The 26625-nt window shown below is 33.1% G+C and overlaps 2 protein-coding genes across 4 annotated transcripts; both read right to left on the reverse strand.

Moving 5' to 3' along the window:
* Window positions 1-18811: 18811 nt before the first annotated feature.
* Window positions 18812-23611, reverse strand: LOC123196793. Of its 2 annotated transcripts, XR_006497741.1 has the most exons (5): window positions 23015-23611; window positions 21777-22250; window positions 20033-20848; window positions 19537-19877; window positions 18812-19441 (listed from the first exon to the last, which is right to left on the reverse strand). XR_006497741.1 is itself a non-coding variant. In XM_044610920.1 (4 exons), the coding sequence occupies exons 1-4, from the start codon at window positions 23609-23611 to the stop codon at window positions 19821-19823; spliced, it is 1944 nt and encodes a 647-aa protein (XP_044466855.1). In that variant the 3' UTR covers window positions 18812-19820. The 2 variants fall into 2 exon arrangements, 1 of the variants encoding a protein (XP_044466855.1); XM_044610920.1 differs by having other exon boundaries at window positions 18812-19877.
* Window positions 23612-24509: 898 nt separating this feature from the next.
* Window positions 24510-26253, reverse strand: LOC123196794 (probable disease resistance protein At1g61190). Of its 2 annotated transcripts, none has more exons than XM_044610922.1 (2): window positions 25976-26253; window positions 24510-25894 (listed from the first exon to the last, which is right to left on the reverse strand). In XM_044610922.1, exon 2 carries the CDS (start codon window positions 25826-25828, stop codon window positions 24512-24514), a length of 1317 nt encoding a protein of 438 aa, XP_044466857.1. In that variant the 5' UTR covers window positions 25829-25894; window positions 25976-26253; the 3' UTR covers window positions 24510-24511. The 2 variants fall into 2 exon arrangements, with proteins under 2 accessions (XP_044466857.1, XP_044466856.1); XM_044610921.1 differs by having other exon boundaries at window positions 24510-25857; window positions 25976-26252.
* Window positions 26254-26625: the final 372 nt, after the last annotated feature.

Consider the following 26625-nt stretch of genomic DNA (forward strand, 5'->3'; position numbering starts at 1 on the left):
GTCTTTCAATGTGACATTAGCTTTAACAGCCCAATGGGATCAACAAATGGTGTACATGTGGTTTTATGTTCTCTTATTTTTCTCAATTTCCTTTTTGTTCTCTTTTTCTTTTTCTTGTTTGCTCATATTTCTCTCTCTCTTTTTTTTTCCTTTTCCTTCCTTCCTTCTATTTTTCTCACATCTCAGTGCGATTATGGAATTTTTTGGCCAAATCACACCTAAGATAGTACAACTTGGTCAAAATCTCACATCTTAGTGTAATTCCAACTAAATTACACCAAAATTGTGATGTTTCATCTTGTCACTTAACCTATGTGTCATTACCATCACTTTACACTATCAACCTCTCCTCTATTCACAATTTACTCTTAGTTAGTATGTTAATGTTCAACGCTACAAATTTCAAATATTATTTTCGTTCCAGATTATAGTTATTCAAGAAACATCCAAGAATCAACTATAAACCAAGAAAGCATCACAAATAAAAAACAACACAACAATATACTTGGTTTAGGTTTCAAACTTGAAACCTTACATTCAAAGCAGAGGAATCTTCTAACAAAATCCACTATAAAGAAAAGGAGTACACTTACATAACCGAACTTGATTTGACTCAACCAAATAGACCACAATCACACCTGAAATCTAGCACCACAACAAGAACTACGTTGACTCGATGACGGAAAGGTTAAATTGGTAGAGAAACAAGTGGATTTCTCTTAAAATTTATAAAATAACTTGAGGGGTTTGTAAAACCTGATAATGAACAAAATGTTTGTTTGCTTCATAAATCTTTATATGGTCTTAAATAGTCTCCTAGACAATAGTACAAAAAATTTGATGATTTTGTTCTTTCAATTGGTTTTTTCAGATGCACTTACAATCATTATGTTTATTTTATCTAAATCAGTTGCAAAATATGAATCACAAAGCCTTTCACAACAAATAGATCTGTAGCATTAGCAGTAAAACTAAGCAAAAATCAAATATGCCTTTTAGATATCTTAATAACCATTTAGTTGCACTCCAATGTTATTTACATGAATTACTCATAAACCTGCTAATAAGACTAATTACATATACTATGTTTAGTCTAGTACCTATAATGACATACATTAGACTTCTTATCACATTAGAATATGATATATATTTCATAAAATCATATTCTTTAGATAATATCAAATCCAGTAGATTTCAATTTAAAATTAGTACCCATAGGAATATTCATACACTTAGCATTGATCATATGATACAATTCTAGTACTTTTTTAATATAAGTAGATTGTGATAAAGTTAAACAGTGTTTCAGTCTATTCCTATTTATATCCATATCCAGTATTCTCTTGGCAAGATCTATTATGAATATCTATAAGGCAGTAATAACATCCATTTCACGACAACAAATTTTCATCCCAAAAAGTCAGTCGTGATGAAAGATCAAATCATCAAAAAATGTACGTTATCAAAAAGGAATACCCACAAAGAAGGAAATCCTTCTTAAAAACTAATCATTGTGGATGAAATGATCTTTCGACATAAAAAGATACACATTTTGGGACAAAATTTTTTGTCCATAAATGAATTAAACTTTGTCCCCAAAAAAACACATTTAGGGACAAAATTTTTCGTCATTGATTGTACAATGAATTAGAGACAATTTTTTTGGTTCTTGAATAGATAATGAATTAAGGATAAAATTTTTCATCCTTAATTATATATTGAATTGGAGACAATTTTTTGGGTCCTTGAATGTGTAATAAATTGGAAATAAAATTTTTTGCCCTTAATTGTACATTAAATTAGAGACAAATTTTTTATCCATTATCATCTTTCAATGAAACTTTCACTTTTAGAGCATGCTCTAAAGGTTCATCATCCCTCCTTTTAATCTTATCATCATGGGTTTGTAAAGAACCTTCTAATTATTCAAGGGACGAGGTGTCTAAATCTTTGGACTCTTTAGTGATACAAACCACGTATTCAAACTTTGGAGTCAAAGAATGAAGAACATGCTGATGAAGCTTATCTCTGCAATCAGTACAATTTCCGAATGCGAACATGTGAACATGCTGGCTTCATGTCAGGCAGTTTCTGAGAAAGACATAGAACCCTTGAATTGTTTTTTTCATTATTCTTATTATGCAGAAAGATCTAGAATAAAATATTGTATTGTCTGCTGTGCGATCTCCTAAGTAGCATGAAAATGGATAGACTGAAATTTGGAAACGCAAAAACGGAAAGGCTGAAATGTATTCTCTCAAAATTATCAGAAATGAAAATGTAGAGAAATATTTAAAAAGTTCAAAATGTGTTTCAGAAAAAAAAAAACGTGTCTATTTGCATAAAAATTTTCAAAATCGATTTTAATCGATTTCACATGTCGATTTCTATTTCCTATATTTGTGTTTCAGTGTTTCCATTTTGCCTCTTTACATTTCTATTTCTTAGGCAATAACTTATAAGTTTTATCCAAGAAGAGACTTGATTTTCAGAGATTGGAGATCATCTTCTTAGGCAACAGTTAGAAGGGAAGCCTGCAAGATTTGAAAACGCCATGCAGACGTCATCATTTCTATATTTACTATTATGCCGGCATCCTCAATTTGGAGAATTTTATAAGAAATCTTAGAATTGAATATCATAATAAAAATTAATATGGAATTTTACCCTCCTGTAAATAACCTCCAGCCCTTACATCCACAAGGATTTTTTCTCTATGTGATTATAAATTGCAAATAAAAAATAATTATTATTGATGTAAATAACATCAATTAATCTGGAATATAGAAAGAGATACCTAGCACTTACTGGGATGTGATTTTAAGGTAAACAAATATCTGGTAAGTTACTAATCTGATGATGAGAGAAAATTAATTCTTTGTTTCATCTCTCATTAGAACTGTTGTTGAAAATAAACAAACTAGAGAAGATAGAGATTTAAGCTCCATAAAGCTTTGCAGAAACAATTTATCTTTTTGGTTGTAATTGATGAGTTGCAATGCTGATAACATAGCAATCCTCAATTTATGGTCACATTGGTGATAATATATCATTATTACAAATTGTATAATCTTTATCGACAATTTGTAATAATGATATATTATCACCAATGTGACCATAAATTGTATAATCTTTATCGACAATTTGTAATAATGATATATTATCACCAATGTGACCATAAATTGAGGAGTGCTATGTTATCAGCATTGCAACTCATCAATTACAACCAGAAAGATAAATTGTTTCTTCAAAGCTTTATGGAGCTTAAATCTCTATCTTCTCTAGTTTGTTTATTTTCAACAACAGTTCTAATGAGAGAAGCAACTTATCTTCAGATGGGTCAATAATCTTCAGAAAGTGATGAATTATGTTAAAGTATAGTTAGCTAGCTGAATAATGTTGACTGTATTTGGATTCATAATATTATTCAGACAACACAACAGACTATACATTGTGCGTTTTATTCTAGATCTTTATACATATAAATAGAATAATGCAGAGATCAAATTAAGAGTTTCTATATGCTCAATCAAGCATGTTCAGATTTTATGCATAAATCTCCCAAGTCATCAGAAAATAAATTCAATGCTGCCTGTTGAGGTGCAATATTGTGAAGCTGTAACTTGTGTTAATATATAGTAACAACAGAGAAATTAATTGCACGGCAATCCTCGTTGTTAGTATAAATCCTAGTCTCAGTTTCACCATTGCATCTCAAAAGCAGTATGAAATTCTGATTCCAGGGTGTTTATTTCTCTCTTGAGAAAAATTCAGACCAGGATTTGACTAATTCACAATTGAATTTAATTCCTCAAACCGAGATCTCAGCATCCAATGAAGCAAGAGAATTCAATTAGAACCTAATCTGATTAGATTCAAAGAAACAAATATTGATATTAGGATTTAATTTATGGTTCTTTTGTAAGATATATCAAAGAGCATAGATAATACTACAAAAAATACAAGAAGTCCCAATCAAGTTTCTCAGTGGATTGGAATATATATAAGAGCATAACTGTTTAAAAATAGATTGAACAGAAAAAAAAAAAAAGAGATATTGATGGAATTATAATAGAAAATTTCGATTTACCGTTGCGTGATAGGTTAATAATCTGGTAAGCCACTAATCCGATAACAAAATATTAAAGATTTTTTTCCTCTTCATCATCATCGTCTACATTCCTTCTCTAACACTAACTAATTGAAAGCATTTTTTATTATTGTTCCGAGGAATGAAGCTCTACTTTGAGACAGGTTTATATAGAGGCAGATTTATGTAAAATGCTTAAACTAGAATATATATTGTATTTCGTTCATTTATTTATTAATTTAAACTGTATTTATATTTTTATTCTATTAACTAGGTGTATAAGGTAAATAATCTGCCATAGAATGTAAATTTTGCTAAAGACATTTTCAAGTTTTTCTATGTATTAAAAAAAAACATTTTATAAATTAATAGTTAACCTGTGGTAAGGATCTTTGTGTAAATTAAGAAACTATGAAGAAATCTAGAGAATTTAAGAATGTCCCTACCTTAATGTAATTGTATAGAGTTTCTATGGAAGTAAAATTAATAATCATTACATATTTTATTTTAAAGATAGAAATTTTTAGCTAATATGGAACTAAATTTAGTACATTTAATATTTGGATACCAAAAATATGTAATATTATTATGTTAAAGATGGAAGCTTATAACTACTATGGAAGTAAATCTATTACATTTAATTAGTGATACAAAAAAATCTCTGAGCTAGATTACATTTTAAATGACATTAATTATAATCTACAATGTATAATGCATCTTAAAAATATAAAATAAAACTACATGTACCCACTTTGGGTATACAAATGTGTACATACTTTATATGTCATCATGTGATTGAATAATTTTAAATTATGGATAAAACAATACCTAAGCATATTATAACAAGTATAAGTATATACATATTTGTATACCCAAAAAGCATACACATGGTATTGCGAAAAAATGTATAATCTGAATATAAATTTTGCAATAATAGTATATTATCACCAGTGTGACTACAAATTGAGGAGTGCAAAGTTGTCACAATTGTATCTCATCAATTACAAAAAAAAAAAAGCTTTTCAAGCTCATACTATTGTTTATTTTTATTTAAATATTTTATTTTATTATTAAGTAAAAAGAATTTGATTTGGTTAGTCTGATTATACATGTGTTTTTAAAGGCCTTATTCATTTTATAATTATATGTTGTTTATTTGTAATAAGAATTTAAAATCTTTATAGACTGCATATAACCATATCTTTGTTTAATTATAATTGCTCATATTATTTTTTATTTTTATTTAAATATTCTATTTTATTATTAAGTAGTAAGAATTTGATTTAATTAATCAGATTATTGACATATTCTAAAACTCTTAGTATGCAAATTTTAGAGCATTTGTTAATAAGACAAAATTTATATTGTATGTTTTATTAATAATAAATAACAAAATATTATATTGCATGTTTTATTAATAATAGATTGAAGTAATTTGCTGAAGAAATTAAAATGATAAAAATACTTCAAAAAGTGAAAATAATAAATAATTTTGGATTGAATTAGGTTGGGTCGAGCCAACTCAAACATTATAGGGTTAGATTATGGTTAAAACATTTCAATATGATTTTAATTTGGATTAGGTTAAAGTTGAAGATCTTTGACACGGAATCTAAACTGACATAACATGAATATGACCCAATAACACAAGCTGTCAGATCTACCTGTAGAGAACTTAAGAATGTCCTTACCTTAATTTAATTGTATTGAGTTTCTATGGAATTAAAATTAATAATTATTAAAAATTTTATTTTAGGTATGGAAGTTTTTAGCTAATGTGGAAGTAAATTTAGTGCATTTAATAATTGGATACCAAAGAATCTGTAAACTAAATTACATTTTTGATGATTTATATTTCTTATTATTTTGAAATATTTAATTCATACTTTTTCTTATTTTAATGTATAAAGTGTTATTAGGTCTCCTCCACTCCATAAACTTGTTCAACTAATGTGGGATTCTTTGTAATTCTTTCCTAAACATACAAAACAAACTTGCACTCCCTAAACCACCAAACCTAGACACCATAAAACTTCATCTCAATTGGGCCTTCTTTGATAAGAAAAGTAGAATTGATGTATATTCATCCAAATACGCAACGAGAAACCAAAGAATCAAAAACTGTTTTTACTGTTTATTTGACATGTGCAATTTTTTTGTTCTTTCAATTTAACCAATCAAATCAACTCCAAATCCAACCGAATTCATATCATCATAATTATAACACAATGAACTTTCTTTCAAAGTATAGTAGCCCTCGAGATTCAATAGATAAAGTAGTTAAAATGCTAATAAAATTCAATGGCAAAAAATATAATTATAGTACAACTTTCTGTCATAAGCGAAATTAACACACATACATATTCTAATTTGGATTTCTAAGGAAACATAAAATGTAATCAAGACATAAAGAAAAATTCCACCAACCTTGGGGTTTTCCACCACCAATTTTCCACCAAGAATGATTGGATAAAGGAAATGAGATAAGAGCCACAAAGTTTTCTTCAAATTTTTATTTAAAATGCCAACCAACCAATTACAAATGAAGATCCACCCCTTTATATAAGAGGCATGGATGGTAATGATAAAATATTTCTCACAAAAGTCAACTAAAAATGGTATTAATTAAGCTAAGTCATTCATTCTAAATCAAGCTCATACATAGTAATTAATTAAAGACAAAAGTTAGTTACTTTTTCCTTAACTTTAGGAATGATGTTTCCTAACTAAAACAATCAAATTTTAATTTAGTTTCAATGTAACTAAAAACCAATTTTGGGCTATTTGGGTTTCTCAAAATTATGCTTGGACGTTTGGGTCATTGATGGACTTCCAAAGTCACACTTTTGGATCAATTGGAGCATGTCATTCACTTGGACCTTGGGTGCATGTAATGAGACTACCCAAAAGTGGTTTTGGGCCAAAATTGAAGGTGCAATGCTTCCTTTGGCTTGGGATTTGCTGGAACTTTATTCTTCTTGGCTTCAAAGGTTGCATGGAGACTTGAGGATGGCTTGAAACCTAAAAATGACAATAGAGTCGTGTATACATTATCCTCCCCGGGTTAAGAAAGATTTTCCCTCAAATCCTCAAGATGGTTATCCTCCATTTGCTGACCATTCATAAATAAGCTCTCTTTCTTGACTTTTTTTCCCTTAATAGCTTTATGAACTTGTGGACTAAGAGGAGTTAAAGTGATAGTCTTGCCATTGAATTTAAAGGACTAAGTGTTCTTTTTGCCATTATGTTTCACTTCCTTATCAAATTGCCAAGGTCTACCCAATAACAAATGACAAGCATGCATAGGAATCACATCACACAAGATCTCATCAATATAATGCTTGCCAATGAAGAAGAAAATAAGCACTTGCCTTACAACTTAGAGGCTAGTCCCATTACTCAACCATTAGAGCTTGTATGGTTGAGGATGAGATATGGTAGGTAATCTAAGTTTTTCCACTAAGGTAGATGAAACTACATTTGCACAACTTTCACTATCTATAATTAAAGAACAAATTTTACCTCCAATGGTGTACCTTGATTGAAAAATGTGGAGTCTTTGCTCTTCATGAGGAAAAGGCTTAGCATGCAAAGCTCTCCTAATAACTAGCAACTCTCTTTCATCAACTCCTTGTAGAATTTCTTCTTCTTCCTTATCGGTTTCATCACTTTCATGGTTGGAAACTTCACTTTCTTTTTCTTTTTAAAGGGATTCCTCAATGGCTTGTATCTCTATCAAGGATAAAACTCTCCTAGTAGGGCATTCAGCTTGGAAGTGTCCATAGCCTTGGCATTTAAAGCACTTTTTTTTGGAGAGGTTGGCCTTCACCATATTAGGCTTGTTTTTAGTTAGTTCTACCACTTTTTCCTTGCTTTCCTCCTTGGAAGAAGAATCAGCAGCATTTGTGTAGGATGGGGATCCTTTATAGAAGGTAGTTCCCTTGGTAAAAGATGTGCTTTTGTTAAATAATATCCCTTTAGAGAATGACTTGGAAACCATGGGCTTCATGGCTTTCTTTTGCTTTTCCACTTTAAGAGCCAACTTACACATATCTTCAAAAGTACAATATGGTTGCAACTCTACCATATGAGCAATGTTTTAATCTAATCCTTCAATAAATCTTGCAATGGTTTGCTCCTTTATTTCCAATGGCTCACTCCTCATCAATAGCTTCTCAAATTCTCTTATATAATGCTCAACACTATCACTTTAATAGTTTTCTTTTGCTTTTTCATTTTAATAGCCAACTTACACACATATTCAAAACTGTAATATGGTTGTAACTCTACCATACGAGCAATTTCTTGATTCAATGCTTCAATAAATCTTACAATGGTTTGCTCATTTGCTTCCAACAGGTCACTTCTCATCAATAGCTTCTCGAATTTCCTTATATAATGCTCAACACTATCACTTCCTTGTTTGAGAGTGTGTAATTTGAGGTAAAGATCTTACTTATGATTGTCGGGAAGAAATCTCTTTTTCATAAGCTTCTTAAGTTTCTCCTAAGATCTAACTTTCTCTTTACCATCCCTCTCTCTTTGTTTTTTAAAATTTTCCCACCACAAAAAAAAACATAGTCTTTAAATTTTAGGGTGGCTATTTTACACTTTTTCTCATCCGAATAGCCTTTGTGCTCAAAAACCCTTTCTATGACATGTAACCAATCAACAAAGTCATCCGGATTCATTCTACCCTCAAATTTTGGATTTTCAATTTTCAATCCCTTATCATCATCCTTATTTCTGCTTGGTGCCCTCTTTTGTTTTTCTTCACTTGAATCATCATAAAGCATCAATTCCTCTTCGATATGTCTAAGAGGAGGAGGGAAAAGTCTAATATTTCTTCTTAGGTGATGTAGTTGGGTTGGGTGAGGTGGAGGAAGGGGTATTTGGCTTTGTGTTGATGCTTGGGGTTGTGATAAGGGTGCTCAACTTTGAGTGAGAGTCAAGTCTCTCATCATTTGCATCAATTGATTCACTTGGTCCCTAAGGGCCTTAAGTTCTCCTTTGACCTCTTCTTAAGTGATGTAGTTGGGTTGGGTGAGGTGGAGGAAGGGGTATTTGGCTTTGTGTTGATGCTTGGGGTTGTGATAAGGGTGCTCAACTTTGAGTGAGAGTCAAGTCTCTCATCATTTGCATCAATTGATTCACTTGGTCCCTAAGGGCCTTAAGTTCTCCTTTGACCTCTTCTTTTAGTGTCATGTGGGCAAATTTCCAAGGATAAAGAGGTGAGGAGGATAAGGATGAAGTTTTTTTATAAGACATTTTTGGTGATGGCTAGTGGATAAAGGCTAATGGTTATAACTATTTAAGGGTGAGGTGAGTATTGGTAAGTGTTTTAGGCTAAAGAAGGATTGTTTTTAGGTAAATTATGGTTTTGTGAATAGTAATTTTATGATGAACAGTAAATTTTGACCATGAACAGTAGCTCTGAGAAGAAGATTATAATCAACTAATCACAAAAACAACCTAGATTTTGATACCAAATGGTGTATATTCATCCAAACATGCAACAAGAAACCAAAGAATCAAAAACTATTTTTACTGTTTATTTGGCATCTGCAGTTTTTTTGTTCATTCAATTTATCCAGCCAAATCAACTCCAAATCCAATCAAATTCATATCATCATAATCACAACACAATGAGCTTTCTTTTAAGCTATGGTAGCCCTCAAGATTCAATAGATAAAATAGTCAAAACACTTATCAAAGTTAGTGGTAGAAAACATAATTATAGTACAACTCTCTGTCATAAGCAAAATTAACACGCATACACACTCTAATTTGGATTTCTAAGGAAACATAAAGTGTAACCAAGGTATAAAAGAAGTTCCACCAACCTTGGGGTCTTCCACCACCAATCTTCCACCAAGAATGATTGGATAAAGGAAATGAGATCAAAACCAACAAAGTTTTATTCAAATTTTCATTCAAAATGACAGCCAACCAATTACAAATGAAGATCCACCCCTTTATATATGAGGCATGGATGACAATGATACAATATTTTCCACAAAAGTCAACTAAAAATGGCATGAATTAAGCTAAGTCATTCATTCTAAACCAAGCTCATACATAGTAATTAACTAAAGACAAAAGTTAGTTGTTTTTTCCTTAATTTTAGGAATGATATTTTTTAACTAAAACAACTAAATTCTAATTTAGTTCCAATATAACTAAAAACCAATTTTGGGTTATTTGGGTTTCTCAAAATGATGCTTGGACATTTGGGTCATTGATGGACTTCCAAAGTCACACTTTTGGATAAATTAGAGTAAGCTATTTACTTGGACCTTGGGTGCATGTAATGAGACTATACCCAAAAGTAGTTTTGGGCCAAAATTGAAGGTGCAATGCTTCCTTTGGCTTTAGATTTTCTAAAACTTCATTCTTCTTGGCTTCAAAGGCTGCACAAAGACTTGAGGATGACTTGGAACCCAAAAATAACAATAAAGTCATGTATACATCAAGAATTGGAATCATAGGCTCAGATATCACTTGTTGAGGCATCCACAAAATCCCAACTCAATTCCCAACCAATGCAGATTCCTAACAAATATTAATGGTATAATATACTTCATTGTTACTATAAATATCTGCCCTAGTTTCTTTCACCATTGCATCTCAACTGCATACACTCTTAAACTTGTTTCTTTTGAGCTCCATAAAGCTCCACTCTCTTTCTTCTCCAAGTTGTTCATCCTTAATAACATCAATTTCAATGCAAGAAGCAACACAAAATTTGAATTATGTTATGATCGGATTAGTAACTTACTAGATGCTAGCACTCCTTTCAATCACATCTTCGTATGTTCCATCTTTTTCTCTAAGTGTAATTAATTTATGTTATTTACAAAAAAGTAATGATCCTTTAACATTTTTGACATTTTTTTTCATTTCATCGTAGGGATTAAGATCTTAGTAGATGTAAAAGGTTAAAAAGGATGGCCTGGCATTCCTTAGACGCTGAAACTTATATACTGGGTGTTGAAATTCATTTTAAGGCTTGTGTTTTTCAGTGTACAACTCTCTCATTGTTTTTTAACGTAATTTCTATTGAAATATTTGTATACAGATGTGGTCGATCGATTTGCAATGTAACAAAGATTTTGTATGAACAGTGGAGCTAATCTTCTGAGTAATGTTTGGTTTTAATTAAAAATTGAAGCTACTAATTTCTCTGTACTTGTTTTAATTAAAAAAGATAATGAACATAATCACATGGTTAATTATGTCACACTTCTCAGAAAATGCACACAAGCAACAGCTGCTACTTCTTGACAAGCAATTTCCACATTGATAAGAAAAATTGATTATCTGGAACTTTAAAATGGGAGTCCATGCAGAATAAAAGCCTATTAAATCTATAAATGAAACCTGCAAACTGTTCACTGATAAGTAAGATTAATTTTGGTCAGTCATGTTGGAATTTGACTCCAAAGTTTACTTTCTCTTTGCCTCTGGAAAAGCTTTCGAACAGGAATTCAGGAAAGGGGTTGCATAGTCTTGAAAAATTTGACCCATGAAAAATCCTGAGATTATGAAGTTCTTCTTCAACAATGCATGGAGGCATCCAAACATTCTCTTCCCGATAGATTATTAAACTATTTGTTAGATTTTTCTTAGGCTTTCGTAATTTTTCCTCAAACAAGTGATGAAAAATCAAATTTCAAAACCATGAAGGAAAACTCAAATTATTCACTCAACAGCCTACAGGTTATTCAATTGGAGAATGTCAACTTATCCTGCAGAAAACACCATTTCCCATACCAACATTACTCAGCTAGCTACTTCTACATAGTCGTGTGTGCAAGAACTGGAAGCTTCAAGAATGAAGTGGAAAATCAGTAAAATAAAGTACAAAGGCTAACACCAGAGAATTTTCATAAATATCAGCTAACAAAAGCTTACAGTAGGCAATATACTGGTTGCCTTCTGCCACTGAAAAAAATGAGAGAGCTAAATTTCTAATCAATTCATGCATTTTGATGGAATCATCACCTTCAGTAAGTTGCAATAGATGATTATGTACCAAAATTTCAACAATATCAAGTCTCCTTTTATGTGCATCAACCCAACTGCCAGTTGTAATAACTTCCTGGATACAATATTCAATAAATTCAAAAATATTAACCTCTCCTTCTCTTAGAAACAAGCAACAATGCAAGAAAAAACTTTTCGTTTCATGATCTTTCGATTGGTCAAAGTTGAATTTCAGTGTTTGGATTACATCTTCAACAAGATATGTTCCCACAGTAGGCAGTGAAAATTTACTTGATGCATGCTCCCATATAGAAATATCATTTTCCTCACTTGATGCTCTTGCAGTAACCATAATCAAGAGTGGCAAACCACCACAGCCTTCAACGATAGCTTGAGCAAATAACCAGATGTCTTGCTTGATCAAGTCAAACATGCACTTTGTTCTGGGGTAATTTATTAAAGTCTTCAGCACGGTAGTCTGGCCAATCCCACCAATTTCATGAACACCAATTTTTTTAGCCACAACATCGCTCATGCAGCTCAGGATCTTCAGTACAGCTCTCTCAATTGACCTCCTAACTATCTCGGTCATAGCTTTATTCACATGTTGAACATCCTTTTTTAAGGGAGAAACACTCACTGGATCCAATACAGTTATAATAATTGTGCCTGATTTAGGCCTCAACAGACCTCCTTCAGACTGAGAAGGTACAGTTTCAGGCCCACCCCAACAATTGGCTGAATCCTCTTATTTCCAATAGAAACTGTCTCAAAAGTTTGCTGAATATCAGATTCATCCATTGTTGATATATCTTCAGTCACAATTTCTATCTGTGACACAGGAACCTTATCTACAGCCGGCAAAGATTCTGTAACTGTTGTAGTTACTTTCTCTCTTAACACTACTTCATTACCTGATGTAGCAGGATCCACCTCATCTCTAAGTCCAAAAGTTGAATCTACTCCTACAAAAGCCTGAACCATAAATTTAAATGACGATGCTGATGTGTTAATTATTCTAGTCTTTATGGGCTGAATTCTCCTCATCTTCCTAAAAATACTAGTCTCATTTTGTTCATGTATCTTGCTTCCGATTCTTGGACTGCTTAATGTCTCCTTTATCCAATGTGGTGAATGAGCTGCAGAATCATGTGATGCCTTAGTGAATACCATGGTTTCAGGTTCTGCATCCGGTTCACCAGGTGATGAAGCTTCTTCCCTCTATGCAGCTACTTTTCCCTGTGTAAGAACTTCCACATCTGATTCACCTTTTGTCTAAAAAATTCTTTTCTGGTTCACATTCTTAGTCTTTTCACCCTGTCCATAAGTTTCCCACACAATTCTTCCACCGGTCAATGTCTATGTAGCCCTATGCAGTGCTTGAGAATGATGCCCTACTGGAGCATTCTCTAAATGGCAAGTAAGCTCGTTAAGTGCGTTCACGGTGTTGCCACTGGGTAGTTTCATTCAAGAACATTGAAACACCCGTATTCACTTGGTTCATTCTAACTATGTCATTAACACACCATTCGATCTCCTTGTTGAGCCATCTACGGCATTTCATCGTCTCATTCATCCCATGCATCAATTCTTTCACTTGCTCTCACTTGACAGAATCTCTCATATCATATAAATATTCAATTTTCTGTAAAAGCAAATCAAAATTTCTTCCACGCCTTTTAGGACAGCCAATACCCTGACAATGTGAAACTGCAGGTGAATTCATCCCACACCAAGTTAATTCCATGTGACCTACAAAGTTCATAAAAAGGTCAAAGGAACAATCTATGAGAAGCACATACAACATCAGTAATTAGCACTACAATACTTCTTCAATATTATCATTAGGCTTTTGCTAGTTGAACAATAATATGTATTACAATTATTAAGTATCTCAACAATTTGTCCGAATTATATGTAACATGGTATAAATAATAAGATGATTGATACAAATGTACCTGTGCCAATCAATTGTTAAATCATCAAAAGTTCAAAGCCCATTTTATAAATGGCCGAAAGACTTATTCCCACCCAAGGCATAGTGAAACGTCAAACTCCCACCTATCAACTTGTAAAAACTCAAATACCTATGTATAAACAAATTTTTATTAAAAATCTCAATCAAGGTTGAGGGTAAAACTATCATTTAATAAAAAATTAAATTTTATCACATTTTCTTTCCCAAATTTAAAAATCTCACAATTTTCTCTCTAATATAAAGTTTGAAAAGTAGTAAATACCCCTCTAGAATTTGTTCCTCTCCTCTCCAACGTCGATTGGTGGTCTTCGGCTATTGACCATCCTCCTTACTTTATCTCTCCCTCCAATCTCTCTCTCTTAGCTCTCCAACCATTTTCGGTTAAGACAAAGATGAAAATAACCAAATATGGTCGGAGAGATAAGGGAGAGAAACCGTAGGGAGAGATAAGGCGATTGGGAGGACAATCGATGGTCAGAGATCTCCAATCAATGCCAAAGAGGAGAGGAACAAACCCTAAGGGGTCTTTATCAGTTTCCAAAGTTTGGGTTGAAGGAAAATTGTGACATTTTTAAACCTAGGGAGGAAAATGTGACAAAACTTTAATTTTTTAAAATGTTTAATAAATAACAGTTTTACCCCTAATATTATCTAAGATTTTTAATAAAAATTTATTTATGGGTGAGTATTTTGATTTTTAAAAATTAAAGGGTAAGAGTAGGAATTTCACTATATCTTGGGCGGGAACAAATCTTTTGGTCTATATAAATTAATATTTGAGTAGCTCAAGTTTACATTTCATAAACTAAAATTAGAATTCAAAGTACTCAACAAGATCTACTATTGTCCATTTTTAAAAGTCTTAACATTCCCTTAGTTTTCTTTATTTTTTTTGTGCAAAACCCTAAGCAAATCCTAGTAGAATTGATATCTCTCATGGCTTGAGGATGATAACGAAACATTAGTTAAATAGACTGTTAACTACTAATCAGCAATTTGGCAAGAATGTGTGTAAAAGGGATAATATTTTGACAATGGGCCTGGCTACTTTGATCAAAAAGTTACATTTTGTTTCTAACAAAACAACTGCAACATATTCAAAGGAATCAACAACATAAAAATGTTCAACTGAATCCAAGATACTCAGCACAGGATTGGATTAACATAATCAAAATTAACCGGAATTCTTAAATTTTTAAACTTACCACTGTTACCAGAAAGTCTTGGCATCGTGATACAAATTAAACAATTATCCAGACAATTCAGATCAGAAGAATGATAAGAGAAGCAGAATTCTAGAGAGAGAACGAATTAAGAAAACCAGAAACAGAGGAGGAAGAAAAGCAGTGAATTTCATGTGCACTTTTTCATAACCAATTCCATTGATTACAAAATGCATTTTCAAAAGATTCTATCCGACACGTCTTAACAGCTACGCGTTCGCAAAACGTCGTCGTATACTAACATTTTCAGTGGAACAATTTGTTTTGGTTGAATCGGCCGTTCCCTCAATTCTTCAAATGCAGTTGTTTCTTTAACCCTGCGGATTCAAATCGCAACACATAAATGAAATTCTGAGAAGAAAGACTGAGTTCGCGAGTCTGATGGAGATGGATGCCTTCACAATTTTTGGCTGTATGAATACCTAACAGTCAACCCACGAACCGATTTGAGATTCTATGTTTTTCTCAAGCAAGTCTAATAGACAACAATATCACAACACCCCAATTTTTGTTCTAACAAAGTACCCCAACTTTCATTTTCAGTCATGAACCCCCCATCCATACCCACACACACACACACACACATATATATATATATATATATATTATATGTATTGCACTCAGCATAACAAATATCTATAAAGTATAGATAGACGATTGTATATGTTGATGCGGAAAATTGAATTACCATAGTAATGTAGCTATCTGGAGATGATACGTGAGATTTGTGATAAAATTGCATTGAAGAGGGCATATGTGTGAGAAACACAAAACAATAAAACAATGTTTCGATTGTTTTAGCTAACTTACATCCATTATTATGTTTTTACTCTTTTTTTTATGATATGTTTACCGAAACAATAATGTAGAGTGTTTATGTTAATTGAGTCTTACAGATTTTTAAAAGAATCTTAGGTACAATTTAGAAAATATCTTTCTTCAATAGAGAATGATCTAAAAAAAATAAAAAGAATTTTTCTTGCTATTGTCTCCCTCTTGGTTTGTTTACCTAAGTGGAGAGGACATTGTCATCATCTAAGGGTAAGTGGTGTTTGGAGGTTATCCTTAGTCTCTATGTTTATTCAATTAAGAAAATATGTGTATAATCAAGATCAATACATGTTAGAGATGGTTGCGCATATCGCTATCGTTTTACATTGTTATTCATGTTATTTGATCGACTCAATCACTTTGTATTTAATGTGTTACCAAATTAGCATAGGCACTTCACATTGAATTTGGGAAAGTGTCTATTCTATTAACTTGAAATCTCACCGAATAGTAGATGTGTGGCCATAATCAAATTCGTCTTACTTGAGGAATATTTGCCTTTCTCACTGTTTAGGGATGCGAACCCACACACTCCTGCCTTATTTTTTTGTCAGGGAGTCTCTTTTTCATCACTCTTTCTTTGGAATCCATTGTGGCAAATCTTTTGAATATTAATTTCAGGCAGTTCCAAGAGCCCTCAACTTGGAAACATAACCTGCAGAAATTGTTTCAATATTTTTTTGTACAAATCAAAAAAGTGATAACCTTTTGTTCTAAACATATGAACCCTAATATTTTAAATTATCGGACCAATCTTTGCCCCAGTCGAAGGCCCAGTTTTAGTTTTTTCAGATCTGATCAATTCAACGAACACTAACAAAATAACACTGCATAAATATACAAATATTTTATAATATACCACAGGTAAAACTTGTGGTCTGACGGTGCTACCTATGTCTGGCAAATCAAGCTTGTTTGTGCAGTTCCACAAACTAAACTTCAAGTCTCAATATTTGCAACTTTAACTGGGAATTGACGCGGTTAACTCAGTTGAACTGCGGTTCCATGTGGTCTAAGGCGGTTCCATGTGGTCTAATGACTAAAGTAATAAGACCGTTCACTCAAACCAGAATAGCCACCACATAGCCATTAGACTGCCACCCAGACCAAACTGGCCACCGAGTCTTGGTCAAATCAGTTGGGAGAATATTATGTCAATACCTTCAAATTTCACTCGTTATAATAAATGTGTTTGCTGGCGAATTACTATATCATTCATTTATAAGAATAATTTGTATACATACTTATCACCGGAGATTGGAGCCTCCGCCTATTAACCAGGCAGTGGTTCCCGTGTGCATCTCGCTTTCTTGACTAAGTGGCTGATAGGTGATACTCCAAAACGGCTTCATTTGACCACATTCCAGACCAGATTTCTTTCAAAGATCTCCTATGTTGTGGAAGAGATTTCAAAGTTAATTTAGGCATATCAAACACTTCATTGTTCTCTATGTCAAGTGTTTTTTAGTTGTCGAAAGGTTATATTATGGTAGTGGATTGAACATGAAATATTTTCTCCAGTTAATCAAATTTTGAAGAAATAAAATATAAGAGTCGTGTTACATGAACAATTTTTTTACACAACTTTATGTACAAATAATGACGTGTCATCAAATGATTAGATAATTAAAAATTAAAGATAAAACAACATAATTATATAATAACACATCATTATTTATACACAAAAATTATACACATAATATTATTAAAAATATAAAAGGTCAATAAAAAAATAATGAAATCTAAAAATAGAATTTTACATCTCATATTGATATCTTATATCTAAAATTTTAGCTGACTTTCCTAAAGCTCCCTAGGTATGTATCTTGAGAGATATTTGAATAATTCAGACATCTTCATAGATATTGTGTTTAAAAAAAAAAAAACCTAATTTTTCCCGTATCCAATATCGTAGTTGGTATCTTATTACATCATAAGATAGATCTCTTTTAAAAATATTTCAATTATCACAAAATAATCTTAGAAAATATTGTACCTTTTCTAAAATTTTATAAATGTACCCTTCTCATATTATCACTTCTTTAAAAATATGTATTGAGAATAGTAAAATTACTTATACAAATTGAGATATATCATATTGCACAATATAACCATCATATTATATTATACCAATTTTTCATTTATCTTAAAATACATATCATTTTTAACATATATTATATAATTAAGAAAATACAGATAAAAGAACTCCTAAATGGTCGAAAGTTATCTGCAAAACATCTAGGATTTGAATGATATTAGCGTAATAGTCTACAATAAAGTTATCCCTAATTTACCCGATCCATAGTTAATGGTCTAGATGATTGCAGGCTCTTGGGGTATTTCACAAGCGTTTTCGGTTTATAAAAAAAAGATTAAATTACATTCCCTCCAAAGGTTTTGAAAATAGCAAAAACACTCCTAACGTTAGTAGACTAGATGACGTGGATCTGATCGGTAGAGCCTATGAAAGTTCGGCTGGTCGAAGTAGAATTTTTATTAATATTTATTAGTTTTATTACAAAGATGTGAAAAAAAACCTTTTTTCTTATATTAAAAAAAACATATATAAGAAAACATTTATAAAAAAAATTATATAATGATATAGAAATACTGTCCAAATTTTAGTTAAAGCTGAAACTCAGAACTCTCTTCTGGCCTTAAACCAACAGACTCTTTTAAGGTTTGTCTGGAAATCATAGATCATGAACAAATAAAAAGAACTAAAATCTATCAATATTGTGGGCATAGCTGATGTTTTTCACTCTGATCAGATAAACAAAAAAAAAGGTCAAACCATAACCAAATAAGTCCAGAACAAATGCAGAAATGGTACTAAATTTGTCATACAGGAGCCCATAAATATGGTAGATTGCGACCATTACGTTTAATATGCAGACTATAAATCCAATCCCTCTAGCAGACACATACAGAAAGGCTCTTTAACAAGGGGTGGACTTGAGTTTAACCAAGCTGAACAAGGGCCCAACTTAAACTTGGTTCGAATCCATAATGCCCAACTCATATTTAAGCTTGAGCTCAAGCTCGAGCTCGTTTGTGCTGATATATCGTATCTTCTTAGGCCTACCACAAAGTGGGCAGTTCCGCCAACTAAGGGTAAACAGTGTCATCGGAGGGATGAGCTATGTTGCTAGGGGAGAGAACAGTGTTGTCAGATGGGCAAATCGATCCGAACTTGAGCCAAGCTGTTGAACTGAAGTTCCAGCTTGAGTTCAGCATGTTCAATCCGAATGTGGATTCAAGCCTGAGGCCAGCTGGGCTCAAAGCCACCCCTACCTTTCACCATCTTCCAAACAGCACTTAGTGCATCTAAAGCTGGACAGTAAATTTGCCATATTCAGAAGTCTCATTTTGGTGCATTTTCTGAGTTGAAATATAGTAAGCAATAACTCATCTTGCAATTACAGAACCTGATTATCATGGCCAGCTGAAATTTTTGCACTTCAAGGCTTCTGGCAGTAAGATTCTTTAGAATGTTGTTTCTTTGTAGACTTCTGCTTGCCTTGCTCAGAAAATCATTACGTATCTCAGCTGTACATATGATGGGTCCTATCTTTCTTCAGCATGTTTGAGTCTAAAGCTCAGTGTTTGCAAATGTGGACTACATATACAAATAGTGCCAAGCCACAGGGTTGCATAAGATGAACAAAAGCAAATTGTGGCACTCGCCCGCAAATCAAATTGCAAAATGGCCTTACTCCACATGATAAATAAAAGGATGATCACAACCTTCTTCAAAATTCTGGACATTCTGTAACCATAAAAGATAACACATTTTAGGGCGAACCTATGAACTACCAAAGTGTTACTTCATACTATTTAAATTAAAATAGTGTCATGGGCATTTTAACGTCCTAAGTATCTTTGAATAAAAATAATGTGATATTTTGTAAACTTGATTCATACCTTTTCTTTGCTTAACCATTTTATGGTTGCATTGAGGTCACCTTGCCAAAACCCTTCATCTACTTCCTGATTTTGTCTAACTTTATTTAGCATTGGTGTCTCTAAGACTCCTGTAGAGAAAATCTTCATCATGGGACATTCTATCACAAACAAATCTTCCAGAGATGGGAATGTGAAGGTGCTATTGCCAGAACAGAAACTTACGAGACATTCTAAATTTTCAAGTGACAAAAACTTCAATTTTCTGAAAATAATCTCATGTTCTCCCACATCTACCTCACTTGCTATTATTTCTGTCATCATTTCACATCCTTCTACACTTATTTTTTCGAGTCTCACAAGACTTTTGGCTGTGGATGGTGCTAGAAGGCTTTTCAATCTTCTGCAACACCATAACTCCAAAATTGTAAGATTTTGGAAAGAAACTGAGGATGGCACCAGATTAATCAAATCATCACACCACCATACTTCCAGAATCTCAAGATTTTGAAGAATAGAATCTGATTCAGATTCTTGTTCCCAGATGTGCTTCAGATCAGGAAGTTTCCACAACTTCAAACTTTTTATGCATTCAAGCATTGGAGCATGTCTCACAGCGTCTCCATTAGGGAATATCCCTCTGTATGAACTTGATCTTACTTCAAGCTTTTCCAGACAGCGAAATGTCTCAAGGATACCAAGTGGGAAATTTTCTGACCTATCATTCATGATCTCAAGCATTTTAAGATTGTGAAAAAGGTGATCTGGGAATTGGCCCTGGAATATCATCGTAATTTCTTTGCCACTTAATTTCAATTCCTCCAAGTTGGTAACAACCTGAACACCAATCAGAAAAAAGTAAGTTGGAGTTCCCCCAATTTCGTAGAATATAGTAGTTATAGTGGTTTTGTTTAATACTTCACCAACAGAAAAAAGGAGAATAAGTAGAACTGATGGTATGACTGCAGACCAACTAATGTGGCAAAGTTTGCGCCAGGACCAGCCCAAACTTTACACAAAAATATGAAATGCCTGAGAAAGATATGTGATTAGACTGTCCTAGTTCAATTTTCTCCACTCCCATATTGAGGATCAAAGGAAGAGACAAGAAAATTAGAATCTTACCACTTCCCTTGTTATCAAATGGATTTTCAAATTAAGTAGACTTGATATCAGCCTAATCTGAAATATATTTCGATTGGATCAGAGCTTTTGAAATCAAAATCTATCAGTTCCATTATTAAACCTCCCAAACCAATAGGAAAAAAAAAAAGGATGCAACATATAACAAGCAACTGTATGAACCAAACCATTCATGAAGCAAAGAGCAAGCTCAATTTGGTTAGAGGGGAAAGGAAGAGATTTCAATCTAGTTAAATTTGGAATAAATTTAGTTTGACTAATCTAAATATGGATGAAATTCAATAAAATGATGAAAACTGGATCAGACTGAGCCTATAGCAGAATTCATTGCCACAAAATTTACACCCTTAAGGGCCACTTCTAGACCGAATGCAAACCAATGTCCCTGACTAAGGCTAAAATGTCTCTAAATTTGCAGCAAGTACCACCAATAGATCATTTAATTTTAAGAAATCTTCATTTAATATGGACAGAGTCACACTTGCTGAAGTGGTTATGTTAAAATTTTAGGTAACTAGGTATGGCAATAAAAAGACAAATCATTCAATTCAAAAGTGCAGCACCTTTCAGTTTATATCTAATCACAGTCAATTGAAGAAGAAAATGAAAATGACTCTTGTACCTTCTCCACCAAGAAGAGAGCTTCCTGCACGGGAATATTCAGCAGGGCCTCGTTAATTTCCTGGAAGTTAAAAGACTCTGAAGTGAATATATTTACTTTGTCACAACCACTTAACTCCAACCTTTTTAACAATGGCCATTCTGAAGTATGCCTCCCATGGTAGAAAGTTCTCAGTTCTGGTAGGTCCCAGAGTTTCAGAAAGGTTACTTGTGGAAAGACAAATTTAGTAAACTCTGTTTCGTCTTCCTGTGTAACAATGTCCTCCAAAACCCTGCAGTTACTTATCTCAAGGTGTTGGAGCTGGACAAAACTTCTGGCTACGAAGGATGGAAAAAGATGCTTTAGTTTATCACAGCCTCGCACAATCAAACTTGTAAAATTTTGAAAAGAAGGCAGTACTGGAGGTTGGCAAGGCCAAATCTTTTCACAATTAATTGCACAAAGTTCCAAGGCCTCCAAGTTAGGGAACATAACCTGCAGAGAAAAAAAAAAAAAATTTTAACACTCTTCCATAAAATAAAATAAAATATTCCTTTTCATCATGGAGAAATGACATGCCGTAGGGATTGAAAACCTTCTACTGAGACAAGCAAATATTTAACTTCTCCAACCATAAAGTTTAGCCTATGACATCCAAGCTAGAATCCTTCATTTTTAAAATGTAGAGAAGGTCATATTCATTTTGCAAAACCACCATAGAAACATACCAATTGCATGCCTAATTGTAGCTTTAGATTAATGAGTAAAAGCAGCACATAGAAGACTGAGGTTTACTGTAATCCAGATAACTTCAAAAAAATAAAGCCACAAAGAAATTAATAACACAGTAAATATGCAAACACAAGCTCTTGAACTGTGATGTACTTTTTGCATCCAAAATCATATAAGAACTACTAAGAAGAAAAATCTTTGACAATTGACAGAGACTAAGAATAAAAGGACCTCAGTCATATAAAAACCAGGGGTTAGCAAAACTGGTAGAGTATTAGAACTTTCAAATAAATTTGAGTTCGAATCTCTATCACACTTGTGAAACACTGGAAAAATTACTTACCAAGAAAAAAAAAATGAAAAGGACCAAAACCCAAAAGGAATAGAAAGAAATAGTGCAAATCCTTAAGAATGTATAGCACTACTTTTACTTTTCTCCAAGGAATTCCTTTTCATATATATATATCTACTAAAAAATGCAAACAAGAAAGATAAAATGATAAAGAACAAAATTATTGTTAACCTACTTTTCCACTAAAAAATGGCATGGGAGCATCAAAGTCAGCCACCGAAATGACTTCTTTAGATAATTTATCAGTTGTCAATTCCTTGTGCGTAATTTGTACAGCAGAATGTGACTTCACTTCATGGTAAAAGCTTGTGAGCCGTGGAAGAAATTTTAGAATCAAGAAGCGTAATTGATGAAAGTCAATCTTTTCACTTTCTCTTTCAATTGTGAAAATCTCTTCCATATTCTTGCATTTAATCAACTCAAAATTTTGAAGTTTTGGAAGGCCTCTAAAAACAGAGATCGACAAGAAATCTCTTAATTTATCACAGTTTCTCACTTTTATCATCCTTAAGTTAGAGAAAAATGTTGCTGTCAGTTCACCATGACATATCTTCTCCAAGTTAATTAAATTACGAAGAAACAATGACTCCAAGAGTGGGAAGGCGTCACAAGGTAGCCACTCCACTGAGTCAACTATACACCAAATGTAGGGATTATTTTGGACAGAGAGATGCTTCAATTTTGGGAGACCACCTGCATCAAGATCATAAAGTACATTCTTGACACCTTGGACTTCATCTAGATAAAGTTCTTCGATTTCCTTCAACTGCATGACAATCTCATTCTCCAGGCCAATGTTGGTATTGAGTTTGAGCTTCAAAGTTCTTTTGTACTCATACTTATCATGCCAGTCCCATTCATCTCCAATGTATATTTTGTACCTTTTCAGCTTTTTAGGGAACAAGCCCACTGGTAGTAGTTTGGCATCTCAAATATGAAGTTCTAAAGTGGTTAGTAAAGACAAAAACTTCAACTCATGAAGGCTAGCATTTCTTTCATTGTTGATTCCTTCATACGCCCATTCAACAATGCTATTACCCATATACAATTCTTCTAATAGTGATAAACTAGATATAACATTGGATGATATAGCTTTTAGATTAGAGCAATTGCTCAAATCTAACAACCTTAACTTCGTCAATTGTCCTATTTCTCTTGGCAAGTGCTCAATATCCAAACAGACAAGACTAAGGATTTCTAGTTTCTTCAGGTCTCCAATACCAGCTAAGTCTCCCAGTACACATTGATTGAAACAAAGTGTTCGAAGGTTTATTAAGAGATGAAGTGAGGAAGGTAGTGGCACTAAATGCACTTTGGTCAAACTTAAAACACTGAGTTTTGTCATTCCTGAAAAAAAGTTGTCAGGGATTTTGGAAATAGAATCCTTCAGATTCAAATAGACAAATTCAACTTCTGGATATTCCAATCCTTCAGTAAGCTCGCTAATGTCACCATCATGACTGCAGATTGCATTGCAACTTTTTACTGTATCCCTATTTAGCCAATCCTTGGGGATAGTCTTAATTCTCAGTGCAGAAACATGTTGATCTCTATATACAATTGATAAGGCAACATAACGAACAATAGCATGCATAGAAAACCATTCACGGTTATGACCATCAAGCAGTAAACAAGAGCTTTTGAGTTCATGAACCAATGAATATAACTTATCTCATGTTTCTTCCAGAGTAATGATGCCTTTAAACAAACCCAAACCAGTTCCATATTTCAATAAATCCATAACAGAAGCTTCATCAGTATAATTTATTAGACCACAAAGCAAAAATATTGACTTGAGTTCCTCATCTTCTAAATGGTAGTAACTCAACTCTATTGTTGAACAAACATCCTCAAGCATTCTAGTGAATTTCCTTGACGAAGGATGGCTCAAAGTCTGGAACTCCTCCCTCCATTCAAATAGACTCTTCCCTCTTAATGAATTTGCAATATTAACAATGGCAATAGGCAGACCTCCACATGCCTTGACAAATTCAACTGCCAAGGATTGGAACTCAAAATTTTCAATTGAATCACCTACTATATTCTTAAATAGACTAAAAGCTTCTTCTTCCTTCAGAGCAGCAACCAAGAAATTACATTGAGAACCCATCTTACCTGATACATCATGAATTCTTGACGTCAGCATAATTTTACATCCCTGATGATCGTTTCCTAAAGGAATTCCAACTCTCTCCAAATCAAGAATTTCCCAGATATCATCAAAGATTAAAAGGAATCTCTTCTCTTGATTCAATCGATCACGTAGCCTCCTTGCTCTTCCAGATTCATTCTCCTCATGGAATTGAAGACCTAGCTGATTTGCAATGTCTCCTTGGATCTTTCTTATGTCTGGAGTCGGGCTTACCAATGCCAGAACCACTTCATCAAACAACTTGTCTTCCTTGGCTTGCCAGGCAACTTGCTTCACCAGTGCAGTCTTGCCAATGCCCCCCATCCCATACACTCCAATCATGTTGGTATCATCATTGCATAAAGCGTTGTATATATCATTAAAAATGGGCAATCTTGACTCAAAGGTCTCATAATCCTTAGAATATCTAGACCATATGTCCCGTTGATGGATAACATATGAAACTCTATCAAAGTTTCTATCTTTCAAGAGTCCACTTACAGCCTTCAACTCCTTCACCGATTTCTTGATAAGCCGATACCGGGTTGTCAAATCTGGACACAGCCCCTTGCAACATCGAATACCTGCTCTCCCCTCAAAGTCCTCAATAATCATCGTCGCATTATTGATGCACTCTTCAACATTCTTCAGCCACCTCTCAACATCATTTTCTATCTGTTCCCCTCGGCGTTCAGCTCTCTCCATTGAACTCAGCAAATCAGCTCTAACATCCCTCACCCTTTCAACTTCTTTCTTAAGTTCCTCAAGGTTGCTTTTGTGATTCCACAAATAACTCAACCGAAGTCTTGTCGATTCTTCCAACTTCTTGCCAACAGTTCCAACCCCAGCGTCGACCATTGTCAACAATAACACAACAATATGCAAATCTGAAGGAAATTCGAGCCTTAATCAGTAAGAGTACAACTACAACCACAATCATCAAACAGAAGAAATCAAGAAGCAGGCATTGAAACAACTAACTTCAGTTATATTTACTTAAATTACCTCTTTAATAAGTCCTTCAGACCTCCACTAAAATCCGAACGAAGAATGGGTTACTCACAGCTCCAGCAGCAACCGAATCACCTCTGACTCCAAAAGTAGAATACGCGGTTCTTGGTGGAGGAAAGAGATCCGGATCCGACGGAGAATGGCGTTTTGGGCTTCGTTGACAATAAGAATAGAGTTGACGGCTGGATTCGAGCCGAGAATCCTAGGCGAGCTGGAGCTGAGTGAAGTAATTTAGACAAGCTGAAGCCCAAACTTAAGCTCAGTAGACTTGCAAGTTTGAACAAACTCATTCTGAATGATTAAACTAATTTTATTTTGATTAATCACTTTTTTTTTTATAGGACTCAAACTAAATTTTTAGTTAAACCCCATAGTGTAGATTAATTCAAATAGAATTCGAGTTTAATCACTAAAATTATATTTAAATTAAAAATTACGTAAAATCAAATATAAGCCCGATTTTTATTTTTTCAAATTAAATCGAATTTAAAATAAATTTGAGTTTTAACGCTTTTTTAAAATGAATTTGAATTACTCTAAACTCAATAATATTTTTATACAGTAATAAAGGTGGGATGGTTTGTTATTTTAATTAAAAATAGGGACATTCTATTTTAAAAATTGAATAAATAAAAATAAAATAA

Source organism: Mangifera indica, chromosome 14, assembly GCF_011075055.1.
Source record: "Mangifera indica cultivar Alphonso chromosome 14, CATAS_Mindica_2.1, whole genome shotgun sequence".
Lineage (NCBI taxonomy): Eukaryota > Viridiplantae > Streptophyta > Magnoliopsida > Sapindales > Anacardiaceae > Mangifera > Mangifera indica.

Coding starts and splice junctions, on each gene's coding strand:
- LOC123196793 (XM_044610920.1), bottom strand. CDS start 23,611: ATGCAGTTGAAGGAAATCGAAGAACTTTATCTAGATGAAGTCCAAGGT. Junction 20,849..21,776: donor CTCTCTTCTTGGTGGAGAAG/GTACAAGAGTCA, acceptor ATTGGTGTTCAG/GTTGTTACCAACTTGGAGGA. Junction 19,878..20,032: donor AATGGTTAAGCAAAGAAAAG/GTATGAATCAAG, acceptor TTATGGTTACAG/AATGTCCAGAATTTTGAAGA.
- LOC123196794 (XM_044610922.1), bottom strand. CDS start 25,828: ATGGTCGACGCTGGGGTTGGAACTGTTGGCAAGAAGTTGGAAGAATCG.